The following is a 15,460-nucleotide window of genomic DNA, read 5'->3' as shown; positions in this document are numbered from 1 at the left end:
GGCAAATTGGTTGAAACTATAGTAAAGAACAGAATTGTCAGACATATAGATGAACATCATTTGCTGGGGAAGAGTAAACATGGCTTTTGTAAAGGGAAATCATGTCTCAACAATCTATGAGAATTCTTTGAGTGTGTCAACAAAGATGTGGATGGGGGGGATCCAGGGGATATAGTGTACTTAGACTTTCAGAAAGCCTCTGACAAGGTCCTCACTAAAGGCTCTTAAGCAAAGTAAGCAGTGGTGGGATAAGAGGGAAGGTCCTCTTATGGATCAGTAACTGGTTAAAAGATAGGAAACACAAGGTAGGAATAAATGGTCAGTTTTCAGAATGGAGAGAGGTAAATAGTGGTGTCCCCCCAGGATCTGTACTGGAACCAGTACTGTTCAACATATTCATAAGTGATCTGGAAAAGGGGTTAACAGTGAGGTGGCAAAATTTGCAGATGATACAAAATTACTCAAAATAGTTAAATCCAAAGCAGATTGTGAAGAGTCGCAAAGGGATCTCACAAAACTGGGTGACGCGGCAACAAAATGGCAGATGAAATTCAGTGGTGATAAATGCAAAGTAATGCACATTGGAAAACATAATCCCAACTATACATACAAAATGATAGGGTCTAAATTAGGTGTTACAACTCAAGAAAGAGATCTTGGAGTCATTGTGGATAGTTTTCTGAAAACATGTACTCTAAAAATTAACAGAATGTTAGGAGCCAGTAAGAAAGTGATAGATAATAAGACCGAAAATATTACATTGCTGTATATAAACCCATGGTACACTCACATCTTGAATACTGCATGCAGATGTGGATGGCCCACCTCAAAAAAGACATATTGGAACTGGAAAAGGTACAGAGAAGGCAACAAAAATGACTAGGGGGATGGAACAGCTTCAATATGAGGAGAGATTAAAAAGACTGAACTCTTCAGGAGGATCTGATAGAGGTCTATAAAATCATGACTGATGTGGAGAAAGTAAACAAGGAAATGTCATTTACTCCTTCACGTAACACAAGTAGGGGTCACCCAATGAAATTAATAGGCTGCAGGTTTAAAACGAACAAAAGGAAGGACTTCTTAACACAATGCACAGTTAACCTGTGTAACTCTTTGCCAGGTGATGTTGTGAAAACCTATACTGTAACAGGGTTCAAAAAAGAACTAGATAAGTTCATGGAGGTTAGGTCCATCAATGGTTATTAGCCAAGATGTGCAGGGATGCAAAACCATGCTTTGAGTGTCCCTAGTCTCTGTTTGCCAGAAACTGGAAGTGAATGACAAGGGATGTATCACTGTTAATTCCCCCCAAAAGCACTTGGCATTTGCCACTGTCAGAAGACAGGATACTGGGCTAGATGGGCCATTGTGACCTTGAACCAGTATGGCCACTGTCATGTAACACTGACTCAGATATCTGATATACTTCAGATAAGTCAGTCAACTGGAGGTTATATTTGGGTGGGTTAGTGGGCAGACTAGGTCACATTGAGCTTAACTTTATTTCCCGAAAAAGCTTTAATCCTTACAAATAGATCAGTATTATATTCATCTTATATTTTGAAAAATAAATGAAGCACATGACAAGTACATGACAAATGTACCAGGTAGGAATACAGTAAAAACTTTACATAAACGTATCACTTATAGACTGATAAGGACAGGGCATGCACAGAGAGGCATGCATGCATTATAAAAAGCATAACACACAGGGCCAGATTATGATTATGCCAGTGGAGAGAAAACAAAAAGTAGAACAGGAGGCATAAAAATGCTGCCTTTGTAGCATTCTTACTCTCCAATCCTGAAATTCTGCAAAATTCTGTGAGGTTGAGGCTCTGTGGGTAATTGGGAGCAGAGCCAGCAAAGGGATGGAGCTGGGAAGCAGCTGCACTCTACAACGTGCTCCATTGCAGACCCCACACATCATTAACTTCTGCTGGGTCCCCTCTGTGACTACCAATATTCAGCCAGAGGAAGAGGCAGCCAATGGCACAGTATGGTGTGGCCTGTGTAGCTTTATAGAGGGCAGTCAGGTTGGGATTCAAAAGGTGGACTTAGGAGCCACAATGCTTAGTGCTCAGGTTTCCTAATGTGGGTTGTGAGGGACTTGGGATTTATTTTCTCCTCTGCCAAATTAAATATCTGTTGGGTAAGAGAGTGAGAGAGAGAGAAAGAGAATGACTCTGTAGCCCAGCAATTCAGTAACTCATCTGGGAAAGGGGAAGACCTTAGTTCCACTTCTCCTGCTCCACTGAATATTTAATTATTTATAGACAGTGGAACAGCTTTAACAGAAAAGACTGAGAGACGCATAACCCATAGTCCAGTGGCTAAGCACTCTCCTGAAAGGTAAAAGACTCAATTCCCTGCCCTACATCAGACAAAGGAGGATTTGAACCCAGGCCTCCTACATCCTGGGTGGCTGCTTTAACCACTATGCTAATCAGGCAAGCACCCCAGCCCTTTCTCTAGTGTCTTTGGTGGGGGTTTAGGCATGCTCTGAGTACACCTTTCAGTTTGAGTCCCGAAGACAAGATAGATGGGGGAATGCCTAGTTTAGGAACCCCCCTGTGGCTTGGGCACCAAGTTGTTGGGGTACTATCAGGACTGATATAGCTGTGTGCATGCCCAGATACCTGGGAGACTTTAAAACTCAGGTGCCATGGGACTTTAGTCAACTATAGGGTTAGGAAGCAGCTGAGTGGTAGTTTTGTAAATGCCAGTGACACCTAAATGTTGGACTGAGGACCTAAAGTGGCAGTCAGCACCTAAGTCTCCCTTGTGAATCCCTCCTCTGGTATCTACACATATCCTAACATCCACATGGACCTTGGGACAGTTGCTGGTTTGAGTGGACAAATTCTATGACCACTCTGGGATATTGCAAACCCTTTTTCCTTATAAATTGATTAGTAGGGAACTCTGTGAGCTGAAATTTGTTCTTGCTCCAAAGAAACATATACAGGCATAAAAAGATTTCCACTAGTATTAGATATTTCATAGAGGCAGCAAGCAACATTTCAGACCTCTATGTTGAGCCTCTTCCTAATGGATATCTGCACTCTCATACCTTTAAAATTTTAATGGCTATATGAGATCATGTGATTTTTTTTGAGGTTTACTTCATGATACTCTTCCTGATGCAATACAGAATCTTTTGCAAAATCTACTCTGTGAATTCCTTTTAATTTACATCAGCTCTCACCATACTTCCCAATTGATACCATATAACTCCATCCCAAGGCTCAAGTATCACAGTAGAATTTGACACAAATATTCAAATCCAAATTAAGTAAAACTTTACAAAGAATAAGGGAAGAAAGGTTTTCAGCTCTAAGTATGTCATCTATTTAGCCCTAATTAACATAAACAAAAGAAGGAGAACAATACCAGCAGCTTTCTCTCAGAATCCCAAACCATTATCCAACAGTGTCACATAATAGAAATGAAAAGGGAACAATTACCCAGGAATGGAGCAGAGTCAAGGGGGACTTAATGTTTTTGGAAAGAGGCTGTTTGGGCCCAAGAATCAGACACAAACTCTGCTGCTTTGGAGGCAAGGAGCTCTGAGGTGCATCAGAAGCTTTTGAAAGAAACAAAATGTAAACTGGTCTCATTAGACAGATGACTAAATACATATAAGTGAACTATTCTGAATACAGTTTAGTAATATACAGTTCATTGTATAGAGTAAGCCATTTGCATATAAGTATGCAAAGGACAGGTTTGTAGTTCAATTAATGAAGACAAATTGTGCTTGAAAGCAAACTGTACACACTATAAACTTAATCAATGAGAACCAATTTCTAGCCCTACTGAAGCCAATGGCAAAAACCCCAGGACTTCAGTAGGACCAGGATTTGGCCTTACAATGCAATATAATCAGTGAACTATCAGTTAATTACCACTGAAGCACAGAATCTGATCAATAATGTTTACACAGTAGAATTCAGTCAGGGCTAGATTACGCTTTAGCATGGAGTACACAGTAACAGATTAGTGCAAGGTACGCTGCCCCATTGTGTATAATATGACAACCTGGCTGCACTGGGTGTAGGGAGAGAGAAATAACTGATTATACACCTCTAAAAAGACTCCACACAACATGCACACGATGAGCCAGCCTAGGGAAAGGTAAACCCATGACTCTCCCTAATGCCTATTTTAGTCCTTCCTGTCAACTTGTTCTTGGGAGGAGCCTGTGGGCTCACCAAAGTGGTGGGCTTGACATTGTGGCTAGCCCTTTCTTGGGCTCTAGGGAGAGAGGGAGGGTAAGGGGAATATTTACTCTTGCTTCTGTGTTGCTGCATAAATATAGGGCACTATCTAGTCCGTAATCAGCTTGCTGATAAAAGAAAGCCTTCTTAATTGTCGGAATAGGGTCAGGGTAAGGCATTTTGCAGCATCTCTAAAAGCTGAATAAAAGGCACACAGGATGTCTTCAAAGCTATCACAGTAATTTACAAACATGAACTGGTATTTTCTAGTATAAAAATCTTGTTGTTAAACCCTGTGGGTGCTTCATGCTGCTTTCCTGTTCCAGTCATGACTGATGAGTCAACCTATATGTTACTATGCTTATTTTCACGAAACAAAAGTGAATATTCACAAGAAAAATGTATTCCTATGAGGCCCAGATAATTGGGAAGATTGTCTAATGGCATGAACCTATTTCTACCAGAATGTACCAATTAAAGGGATTCCACAATAATGTAAAAATGTGCCAAACTTGCAAAATATATAGCCTGATTAGGTAAATGACTGGTAAAAACTGAATGGCAATGCAGTCTACTCTGTAAATTATTATAAAGTTTACTCAGTCCCTTTGGACTCAGCAGATTGGGAGCTTCTGCATCTGGACTAATGGAAAGCATCAAGATGGAAAAACTTGACCCCCTGCAGTCAATAGTTAACTACATATTAAGAAGGTGTGAATTCTAACTTCAGTATTGTGTCATAAACAAGGGTCAAAAATGTTGGAACTACTAGTTCTAAGAAAGATTAAAAATCACACTGATAAAAAATTTTTTAAAAGAGGTTCAAGAAAGTAAGACAGAACATAAAAGTTAAACATGAATGGAGTTACTTATTTTAAACTAATATAACTAAGAAACACAGACACATGCAATACAAAACACAACTGATAAATCTCCAGATACACAAAAATCCACTGTTAAAAACTTGCCTTTTCTCCCATTAATTGGTGGATTTTGCTGTTTTTCCTCATAATCTTTATGACATTAAAAACAGACAATGATGATTAATAATTAAGAATAAAGATACATGAACAACTTAAGCATAGCACAAAAGGGGAAAGTGCAAACTATAAAAACACAAATCCATGCACTATGTTTGAACTATCACATAACTGCACAATACATATACAGAGATACAACAACAAAAACAATAATATAAAATGTGCAACTTAATAAAAATAGCAGGTGTTTATGATCACAAAGGCACAACTACATTGCTCTAATAATTCCACTCTGAAAATAAATAAATGCAATAGGTCAAAGATCTACATCCACTGAACAAATTATTTGTGAGATGAGCTTTAACCTGAAAATTGTAACAGATAAACTGTCTTTGACCTACTTAAATTGTAACATGTGTAACTATACATTTACATCTTTTTAACATTCTTCCTTTAAGGAAGAATTTTGAGAGCCAGGCTGCAAAAGTGTAGACGGCTGAATAAATCCTTTTGAGCTATGTGTGTTATTGTAACTGTAGGAAGCATGTTTTCTGTTATTAGAATAAGCTATCCTAAACATTTTGAGCACAACAGTATTTGGGACAATTTAAAAAAAAATTCTTTACTATTTGCATCTCTTTGATTTACAAGGGACAGTGTCAATTATAAAAGTTTCAAATTTTGTTGTTTTAGCCTCCAAGTGGGCCTGATTTCCCATAGCCCTCCTCATCCTTGACCTCCCATTTGTATCAACTGAAATTTCATGCAAGCAGGATCAGGGCCATTGCTTGAAATACAAACTTAAAATAACATATTCTTCTCTGCTAATTTTGTACTTCACAATCACTTCCCTACTGATCTGTATTTTTTACGGACAACAGAGCAATATGATAATGTCTTTACCTCCTTGTTTGTCAAAAGCACTATTACTAATGTTAGCACAGTTCTGTGACAGGGCTTGTTAATTAACCTGGGCTTATTCTGATGATTGGATGGCTATCTCTGCAGCAACTTAAGAAAAATATTGCAAGATTACACATTTAATAAATGGTGAGATTTGTTCTTGGTGACAGAACAGAGGATTTTTATGAAAATGGATCTCTAGAATCCAGATGACAAGATTATAACAATTTTGTAGGTTGAACATTTGGTTGGGAAATGCTTGACAGTGTTCCTGCAAGCATTTAAAATAATCCATGATGCACTGGTTTTGTTTGCTTTGGTGTTAAATAAAATGAAATTATTACTGCCTGGCTTTTGCATCTTAATATATTTCCAAGCTAGCTAGAGAAGTTCGCTCATAGGGAAACATATCTAAAGAGGATATGCAAATTTGGTCAGACAGACCTGCCTCAACCTCTGACCCCTGCTCTCCAATATGCTTGTTTTCTTCATCTCCTTCTGCATTCATATAAGCAAAACAGAAAAAAGTGAGACAAAAACATGCATACCTTGTTACAAGCTGATCAAATAAACAATAAATGTCAAACAAATAATATACAATTCCTCACTATTTGGCACCATTTTTTTTGAGTGAATCAAGGGTAAAATAAATCCTGTTTATGTGGACGCACCTAGTTCTAGTAGCACCAAATCCTGTTTTTCTTTTTTATGCATGACTTTCATTTATTTCAATGAAAGCTTTGTGCAAGGAAAGAAGGTAGGATGTGGCCCTTAATATTCCTGACCTGGTGGTTTCTGAATTAATTAGTGATGCATAGAAAAGCGGACAATAATATTGAAGCAGAGAAAAGCAGACGCAGCATAAGCTTTAAAGATCTAAAGTAAAAGCATCCACTCTAGTTTGGCTTTGTTTTTTCTTGCAACAATCCTCCAATCAGTGAACAGCTGATTTAAATATGTGGGCAGATCATCAGTAAGAATTTGAGTTACCTGCATATGCCCCCAAAGAGCAATGTGAAAATAATGCCTCCCCTCCCCCAAGTTCAGCCAATTGCAAAGAAAAAAAAAGGGAAGATGATGATCAATTTGTAACAAAACAGGAAGTTAGCTGAATTTCAGAAAACCTAGAATTCAACGAAAACATTAGCTCAATTCACTTTTCTTTAGGAACTACAATTAAAATGAAAGTGCTAGAATAAGTATATGTAGATTTACTGCCACCTGAAAAAGTGCAAAAGAGTCAGTAAAGACAACATCAGATAGTATATTATTATATGATAAACAACATAAAATACAAATCTTATTTGATCTATTTAATGTACCAGTGAGTACATATAAAAAAAGAACCAGAACTCTTCCTATACAAAATATCTGTGACCATAGTAACTACAGTAGACAGAGAAAAAGCATGTTGAGTTGGACACTTATCCTTTCATAAACCCACATTTTTTAATGCAATTAATTTATTTGGTTTGTTTTAAGGTATTTTTAACATTACATTTTTCTGTTACTTATTGACAGTTTCTTGCACAATTTTAAAAGAAATATTTGTATTTTGCTTCCTCACTGAGTGTGATGTTCTGTTTCTAATTCTTTGTTAATGATTCCACTACTACATAGGTTTATTATAATTTTACTTGTAAACATATTATGCAACTAACCAGTATACTGAATCCCTAGATATTGGGATTTTCTAGTTTGTACTCACAACTTAAAATTACTGATACCAAGGCATTAATATGAATATTTAGACAATGAGTAGTGTCAATATAATGGAAATAGATGGGTGCTTAGATTTTTCTCTAGAATTCTACAATAAAGTTATGGTATTTCACATTATTAATAGCAGGGGCTGCTCTAGGCACCAGCAAACCACCTGCTTGGGCAGCCCATTTGCAGGGGCGGCAGGGAAGCTGAACCAACAGGGGGCTCTGGGAGCTGTAGTTCCTTGGTTAGCTCCCTGCCTATAGAGCCAGCCCTGGAGCAGGGAAAGAACTACATTTCCCAGCATTCCCTTGGCCACTACCAACTGGAAAGGAAGGAGGGGGACCTCATGCGGCAGCGTGCTGTGAATGGTAGGGAGATCATATTTTAACATTCAAAACACAGGACACTCCAGGGGGAGGGAAGCCCCACCCTGCCACCATCCACTCCCTCCAACTGCCCCCCACAGAAACCCCAACCCATCCAACCCCCCCTGCCGCTCCCTGTCCCTTGATCACCCCCTCCTGGGACCCCTGCCCCTAACTGCCCCACAGGACCACACCCCCTATCTAAGCCTCCCTTCTCCTTGTCCCCAACTTCTCCCCTAGGATCCCACCTCCTACCTGTCCCCTGACAAACCCCTGGGACTCCCATGCCTATCCAACCGCTGCCTGTCCCCTGACTGCCCCCCCCGAACCTCTGCCCCATCCACCCCCCCTGCTCCCTGTCCCTTGACTGCCCCCCCTGGAACTCCCTACCCCTTCTCCAGCCCCCCAGCCCCCTTACCATGCCACTCAGACCAGCTTGTCTGGCTCCATGCAGGGCCAGACATGCTGCTGCATACATGCCGTGCTTCCCCACAGAGCCCACAGCTCCCTCCCCACCCAGCTCCCTCCCACCCAGCACCTGCCTTCCAGATTTGAACACCTCAAAATTCAGGAGTGCTCAAGCTCAGTTTGGGCAGCTGTTACTTTATTTCTCCCAAATCAAATATGCTGATCCTTGTTGTAGAAAAAGTAGGATAAAATTGAGCAAGAAATGCTTCCCAGTGGTTATTAGAATTGGAATTGCTATTTTCAACAGCCATTGCCTTTTTTTTGTTTGTTTGTTTAAAAGAAAGACAGTGATACTGCATTGGCAAATTCCCCATAGAAAGAATGGAACAAAAGAATAATAAAGGCACCTCAATTTTTCCTCATTTATGGAGGACAGTCTTATAATTTGCATCCAGATATCCTCCGGTCACACAAGCTGAAAATTGTTCCACTTTACTGCAGCTCTGTAACCATATGGGACCCAATCCTGTCTGTGTTTTGTGCAAATCCAAAATTTCTGCTGAATGACCCACCCTGGGAGCGAGTTACCAGTGACCCAGGGCTGCGGTGGAAGGAGGGTGCAGGTGTGTGTGTGTAGGGGAGAGCCCAGGGCTGAGGCAGCAGGAGGTGTGGGGGGGCACTGGTGGTGGAGAGAGAGAGCCCAGGGCTGGGGCAGCAGGAGGGTGGAGGGAGGGAGGTGGGGGGGCACTGGTGGGGGGGGAGAGGAGGAAGCCCAGTGCTGGGGCTGCAGGGGGTGTGGGTGGGGAGGGAGAGCCCAGAGTTGGGGCAGCAGGGAGGTGCAGGGAGGAGCCCAGGGCTGGGACGGGGGGCAGCCAAAATTGTTTTTGCTTGGGGTGGCAAAAAACCTAGAGCCGGCCCTGATTAATAGCACATTGTAGTCAGCAGAAAAACTGATTTAAATGGGAGCAGAATTAGGTCTGCTATGGCTGTATTAATGGAAATACAAGATTGGTTCCACTAAAGGTTTGCAGAACTGAGCTAGAATGTTATTGGTATCCAAGGATACTAATACAGGACTCAACTGTGGGCTATCACAAGTTCCAAGCAAGGGGAAGTGCATTGTTGCACTACCACAGGAGCAGACTGGAAGCATATTATAACTGAGCTACTCTCCTCTCTGAGTTTCTGGCAATAATCAAAGTAGCAAGTGCAAGGAAATAAGGTGGCGTAAATTGGGCCACAGAGATTTGCACTTTATCCCAGATTAACTCTATGTGGAATGAGAATGTCCACACATGGAGTTAATTAAGAATGGTTAATCAGAAATAATTACATATGTAGACAAGCCCTAAGTGACTTGTCCAAGGAGAGACGGGGTGGCAGAATGGTATGTAATTAAAGGCTGTAGCACAGTTCATATATGCAAGGAAGACAAATTAAAGTTACATGAACAACCTTAACATGTCTTTTTCCTAACTTCTGAGTATTTGACTTTGTAACCTTAATGTTCTTTTAAAATTATTTTTCAACTTCGTAGGTAATTTCCCTCTTTTCCCCACCCTTATTTTTAAGAGCAACTGAAAAACCAGAAATTCCATCATATGGACCCATATTGATTATCACTGGTCATCAGTAGGGTACACAACACCTTTAGGTTCATAGCACTGACCTCTATAGACTGAATTAAAGTAGTAACCAACACTACAGGGGAATGCAACACACTCTTTGCCAGTAGTTTATACAACTAATTGATAGCAGAGAAATACTGGGAATCAGGATTTCAGAGTTTAATTCCCAGCCTGGAGTAGAACCTGCAACTCACCCTGAACCCAAAAGAACCCAACTACTTGTGGGTTGGGTTGGGTGTGAAAACAAATGGACAGTCTCAGGCTTGGGTTGGCTTCCCTCCTTCTGTCTTTGAGGTTGTCATCACATCAGCTGCGTGCCCTGACCCTGCAGGCCAACGCCACCTTGCTATGTTGTGCTGGAGATAGTGTGCTGTTGAGTCAGAACACCTCTCACTCTACAGCATGCACAGCACAGCAGGATGTGACAAACATCACAAGCAGGGCACACAGCCACTGTTTTGCCCACCTCATGGGCAGGAAGAGGAGAGCTGATCCCCTAGGCATGAGATGGCAGCAGTAGAGCTGACTCAGGTTCAGGAGGAAGGCTCAGGATTGGGTCAGAAAACAACCTGACTCTCTTAGGTTGGGTGGGCTTGGGTCTAAGTTGGTTCCAGGTCAGACCTAAAACTTAGAGGAGACCTCTACTCTAGAGGATTATAGAATATTAGGGTTGGAAGAGACCTCAGGAGGTCATCTAGTCCAATCTCCTGCTCAAAGCAGAATCAACACCAACTAAATCACTCCAGCCAGAGCTTTGTCAAGCCAGGCCTTAAAAACCTCTTAAGGATGGAGATTCCACAACCTCCCTAGGCAATCCATTCCAGTGCTTCACCACCCTCCTAGTGAAATAGTGTTTCCTAATATCCAACCTAGACCTCCCTCACTGCAACTTGAGTCCATTACTTCTTGTTCTGTCATCTGCTACCACTGAGAACAGCCTAGGCTCCATCCTCTTTGGAACCCCCTTTCAGGCAGTCGAAGGCTGCTATCAAATCCCTCCTCATTCTTCTCTTCTGCAGACTAAACAATCCCAGTTCCCTCTGCCTCTCCTTGTAAAGTCATGTGCGCCAACACTCCTTGGGACTCTCTCCAATTTGTCCACATCCTTTCTGTAGCGAGGGGACCGAAACTGGATGCAATACTCCAGGTGTGGCCTCACCAGTGCCTCAGTAGAGGGGAATAATCACTTACCTCGATCTGCTGGCAATGCTCCTACTAAAACAGCCCAATATTCTGTTAGCCTTCTTGGCAACAAGGGCACACTGCTAACTCATATCCAGCTCCTCATTCACTGTAATCCCCAGGTAATTTTCTGCAGAACTGCTGCTTACCCCAGCCTGAAGCGGTGCATGGGATTCTTCCATCCTAAGTGCGGGACTCTGCACTTGTCCTTGTTTAACCTAATCAGTCTTCAGGCGGTTCACCGTTCCAGGCCAATGGGGGCTGTGGGAAGCCATGCAGGCTGAGGGATGTGCTGGCCACTGCTTCCCGCAGCCCCCATTGGCCTGGAACGGTGAACCACGGCCGTTGGGAGCTGCAATCAGCTGAACCTGTGGACACTGCAGGTAAACAAACTGTCCCAGTCCACCAGTGGACTACCCTGATGGGCCATGTGCCAAAGTTACTGATCCCTGAACTAAAGCTATTGCATCTCCCATCTGGTGTCCATGCACTATGCTTAACACATAGCATGTTCACTAGAGGATGGGCATATACTCAGTGCAGTTGGCATGTAATGAGCTCATGTTGGGCTGGAAAGGGTTTAAGGCACATGGAACGTTCAGACATTTAGTATCCCTGCTCTAAAGGTTATACTGAACATATGTAAAGGACGATGCTCACAGACTTAGAACTTGGATAAATCTGAGTGGTTTTTCATAAGGACAGAAAAAGGAATTGGCCCTCACACTACCCCTCTGCTAAATTTCAAGTCCCTGCTCTATAGCATGGAGGGATTAGAGCTCTTCAAAGAAACAGTTGGACAGTAGTTTTTGCAAATCAGCCTGAGACATGGAAAATGTCTGCCCCAACACTTAAAGTTTGCTGACATTATTAGCAATTGAAAATGGGATCTTACAACAGAAAGTATTATGAAACTTTAACTATAGATGTTGCTACCAGTTCTATTATAATTTCAATGTAGTATAGATCTGAATAAATAATTATTTACAAATTAAAACACAGAAGATTATGAATAATTTATGACTTCTTTGGAGAATGAGTGAAGCATCAATCACTTCAAAGCGGTTCAAAATCTTTTGAAGTGGAAAGTCTTATTGCTATAATTGAATGTAGCAGACAGGTCTAAAATAGGGGAAGTCAAGAAGTCCAATATTTGAAATAGTTTTAAAAGTAATTTCATGGGGTTTATATTTAAAATATAGATTGCAGGCAGTTACTGAATTTAGCCTTGTTCCAAAGCCAAGTAGAACCAAGACTTGCATTTCAGCAAGGTATAAAGTAAAACCTTTTAGTTTCCTCCTCTTAGATTAGTAATAGTTGTAAACATTCACTGTTAATAGCTTTTGATGTCTCCTACAACATTATAAAATTGTAGGAGGTGTATTTTCAGCTCACTACACACAGTTTTAGCTGTGTAGCTCCACTTAATGCTAAAAGGAGTTGTGTAGCTAAAGCCCAGAACAAAATATTGAGAACATGCCTAAAAATGAGAAAGAAAGAATCCAACATAAAAAATAGTGTTTTCTAGTCTGAAAATGCCCTTGAAATATTATATACTTAAAAAGCGCACAAACGAACAAACGAACCGCCTTCTAGATCCAGACACTTCACTGCAGTACAACACTTTTGTACTGGTTCATCAACACAATCATAAATGTGGTCATAAATGTGGCAAGTCTAGCCAACTGCGGATTCACTACTATGCTCTTGAGAATGGACTGGCCTCTGGCTGCCACATGTAGTCACCGTAGTTTAAAGCAAGCTTTCAGGCTGTTCCACACTAAAAGCTGAGTTTTCAGCTACAACAAAAGGGGACCCAGATTGGGGAACTGTGAATAGCTCATTTTTTCCCACCTAGAATCACAGCACTTTTACTATTTTTCTTTCAGACACGTGTAATAAGTGTCTGACCCTGAAATGAGTACAGAACATGCTCTTTTTTTAAACCTCTTTCCTTCTAGTAAAATACAGAGATGACATAGACTAACTCAGTTGGTTACCCTCTGATACATTTTAAATTATCTCTTTTGTTACATTAACATCTGAACTTCAACTGGTCAAAGCTAAAATGTTGGATTTTAAAATGCAAGGAAGTTATATAATACAGCATATTCCACATACAGTACTCAATCCTATATTTTACAATCATTTTCTTTAAATCATGGGAAAGTTTGTCCTGTTTCTAGCCACATTTACCTCACTTTTACAGACCAGTTCTGAGCATGTGTTAGTACAATACCTAGCACGGGCATCTGAGCCTGACTGAGGTCTCTGCGTACTTATCGCACTACTTATAATGATAAATAATAATCTGCAGAATTCCTGACAACTTTCAGTTTTACTTGCTATTGCCTTTAATGCTGTTCTTTTTGTCTCAATGTTCTACTCAGTTTTGTTAATTATTTATTCACTAAATAACTCATCCATTGTGGTCGATGTTCTGGGTTCCACTGGTTTTCAGTCTGAACATCATCAGAATCTTGCATTCTTTTGTTGTTGTTGTAACAACAGCAATATTTTGGGACATAATCCACAAACTTAAAATTATATCCATTTTTTTTGTAAAATGCAGTCTTCCTTTGCAATCAAGCCACACAGAATGACAGCATAGTAATCATAATTTCATTGAATCGCAGTCAGAGGTTACTTACCGGTAACTGCATAAAACAAGTCACAAAATGGAGTTACTTGGCTCCTGAATTACCACATGAAAAAAACTATGTAGAATATTGAGACAAAGATTGCATAGCTGAAAGTTATGGCAGATAAGCTAGGGTATATAAAAGTAAAATATTTATATTTATTCTACATATTCCCTTTAATTACATTTATACTTTTTCTTCACACCTTATAGAAAATATATATATATACAAAATTTAAAATGCCATAGGTCTAGCCATTGTGGCCTGTATGTATGATCATACTTTGATTGTATATTAAACTCCGATATCTATGTACTTAACAGTTTCCTGTAACCCAAATCTTCAGAAAAATTTACTTTTTAGATTGATATTCATAATAACAAAATACCACTTCATCCTTTGAAACCATCAGTGTAGTGTCTCATATATCAGTACAGCCAACAACTCTAGATTTCTCATAAACAAATATTATAATCTTTAAAAATCTATTTATCATGGTAGTGCCCAGGAGCTGACTGAGTACAGGGCCCCATTGTAGTAGGCCCTGTACAAACTCAGACTAATAGCCAGCCTCAGCCGCAAAAGCTTGCAATCTAAATAGATAACACAGACAAAGGTTGGGAAAAAGGATAGAACTTACAAACATAGTGAACAACGGCACAGGCATCATGTTACTATATTATCTCCTGGCATAGCTAGACTATATTTAACTGTGATATATGCATTTTCACAACAGAAAAGTACACACTAGGGTAATGATCTAGAGAGTCTGATTCCAAAACTGAAATAAACACCATAAACACTAAATAAAAAATCTGTTGAGACAGATACGTATAGACCCTCAGTGACATAAAAAAGGACTGCAATTGATATCTTCTGGTTTGTCATGAAGCAAATTGAGTATCAAAGCTGGCATTAATTCTATGCAACATTTTTCACTTCTGTGGGGAGATTAATTTTTAGCAAAATTCTTATTGCTTTTTGTATTAAGACTACCTTGATTTGGGAATTTTTACTTCTCGGTCCAATGGGTGTGACTTAAAATTCAGCAATTGCTTTAGACAACAAAATAATGTTACATGTGAACACTAATGCCCCAATCCCATAAAGATGTATGTACAGGCTTAACATTATGCACACTGAGAAGCCCAATTGAAATTCACAGGACTACTGTAGTCCTTAAATTTGAATAACGCCTAAGATATTGATACTGCAAACAGTAATACATGTGTTTAACTTCATGTACATGAGTAGTCCAACTGACTTCAGTAGGACAACTCATGTACGTTTGTGCAGGATCAGGCCTCAGTATTTCCTATACTATCTAAGGAATCATATACAGTCTGAGTCTCTCAGGTACTAAAGCATGTGTCTAACTTTAAGCACATGAAGTGGTCTCATTTAATGCATTGTGACTACTTA

The 15,460-nt window shown here is 40.1% G+C and overlaps 1 protein-coding gene across 46 annotated transcripts in view; it reads right to left on the bottom strand.

Annotated features, from left to right (window-relative positions):
- The window catches only part of RIMS2 (regulating synaptic membrane exocytosis 2), an 885,358-nt gene that overhangs the window by 219,835 nt on the left and 650,063 nt on the right, over nucleotides 1-15,460 (bottom strand). For 3 of the 46 annotated variants that reach the window (XM_050940560.1, XM_050940517.1, XM_050940533.1), the window contains one exon: nucleotides 6,551-6,604. The exons of the other annotated variants lie outside the window; for them this stretch is intronic. In XM_050940560.1, the coding sequence (XP_050796517.1) occupies nucleotides 6,551-6,604 (54 nt within the window). The remainder of the gene's footprint in view (nucleotides 1-6,550; nucleotides 6,605-15,460) is intronic. 46 annotated transcript variants of the gene reach the window in all.

The sequence above is a fragment of the Gopherus flavomarginatus genome, chromosome 2 (assembly GCF_025201925.1).
Source record: "Gopherus flavomarginatus isolate rGopFla2 chromosome 2, rGopFla2.mat.asm, whole genome shotgun sequence".
Lineage (NCBI taxonomy): Eukaryota > Metazoa > Chordata > Testudines > Testudinidae > Gopherus > Gopherus flavomarginatus.
This window is presented reverse-complemented; position numbering and strand designations above follow the sequence as displayed.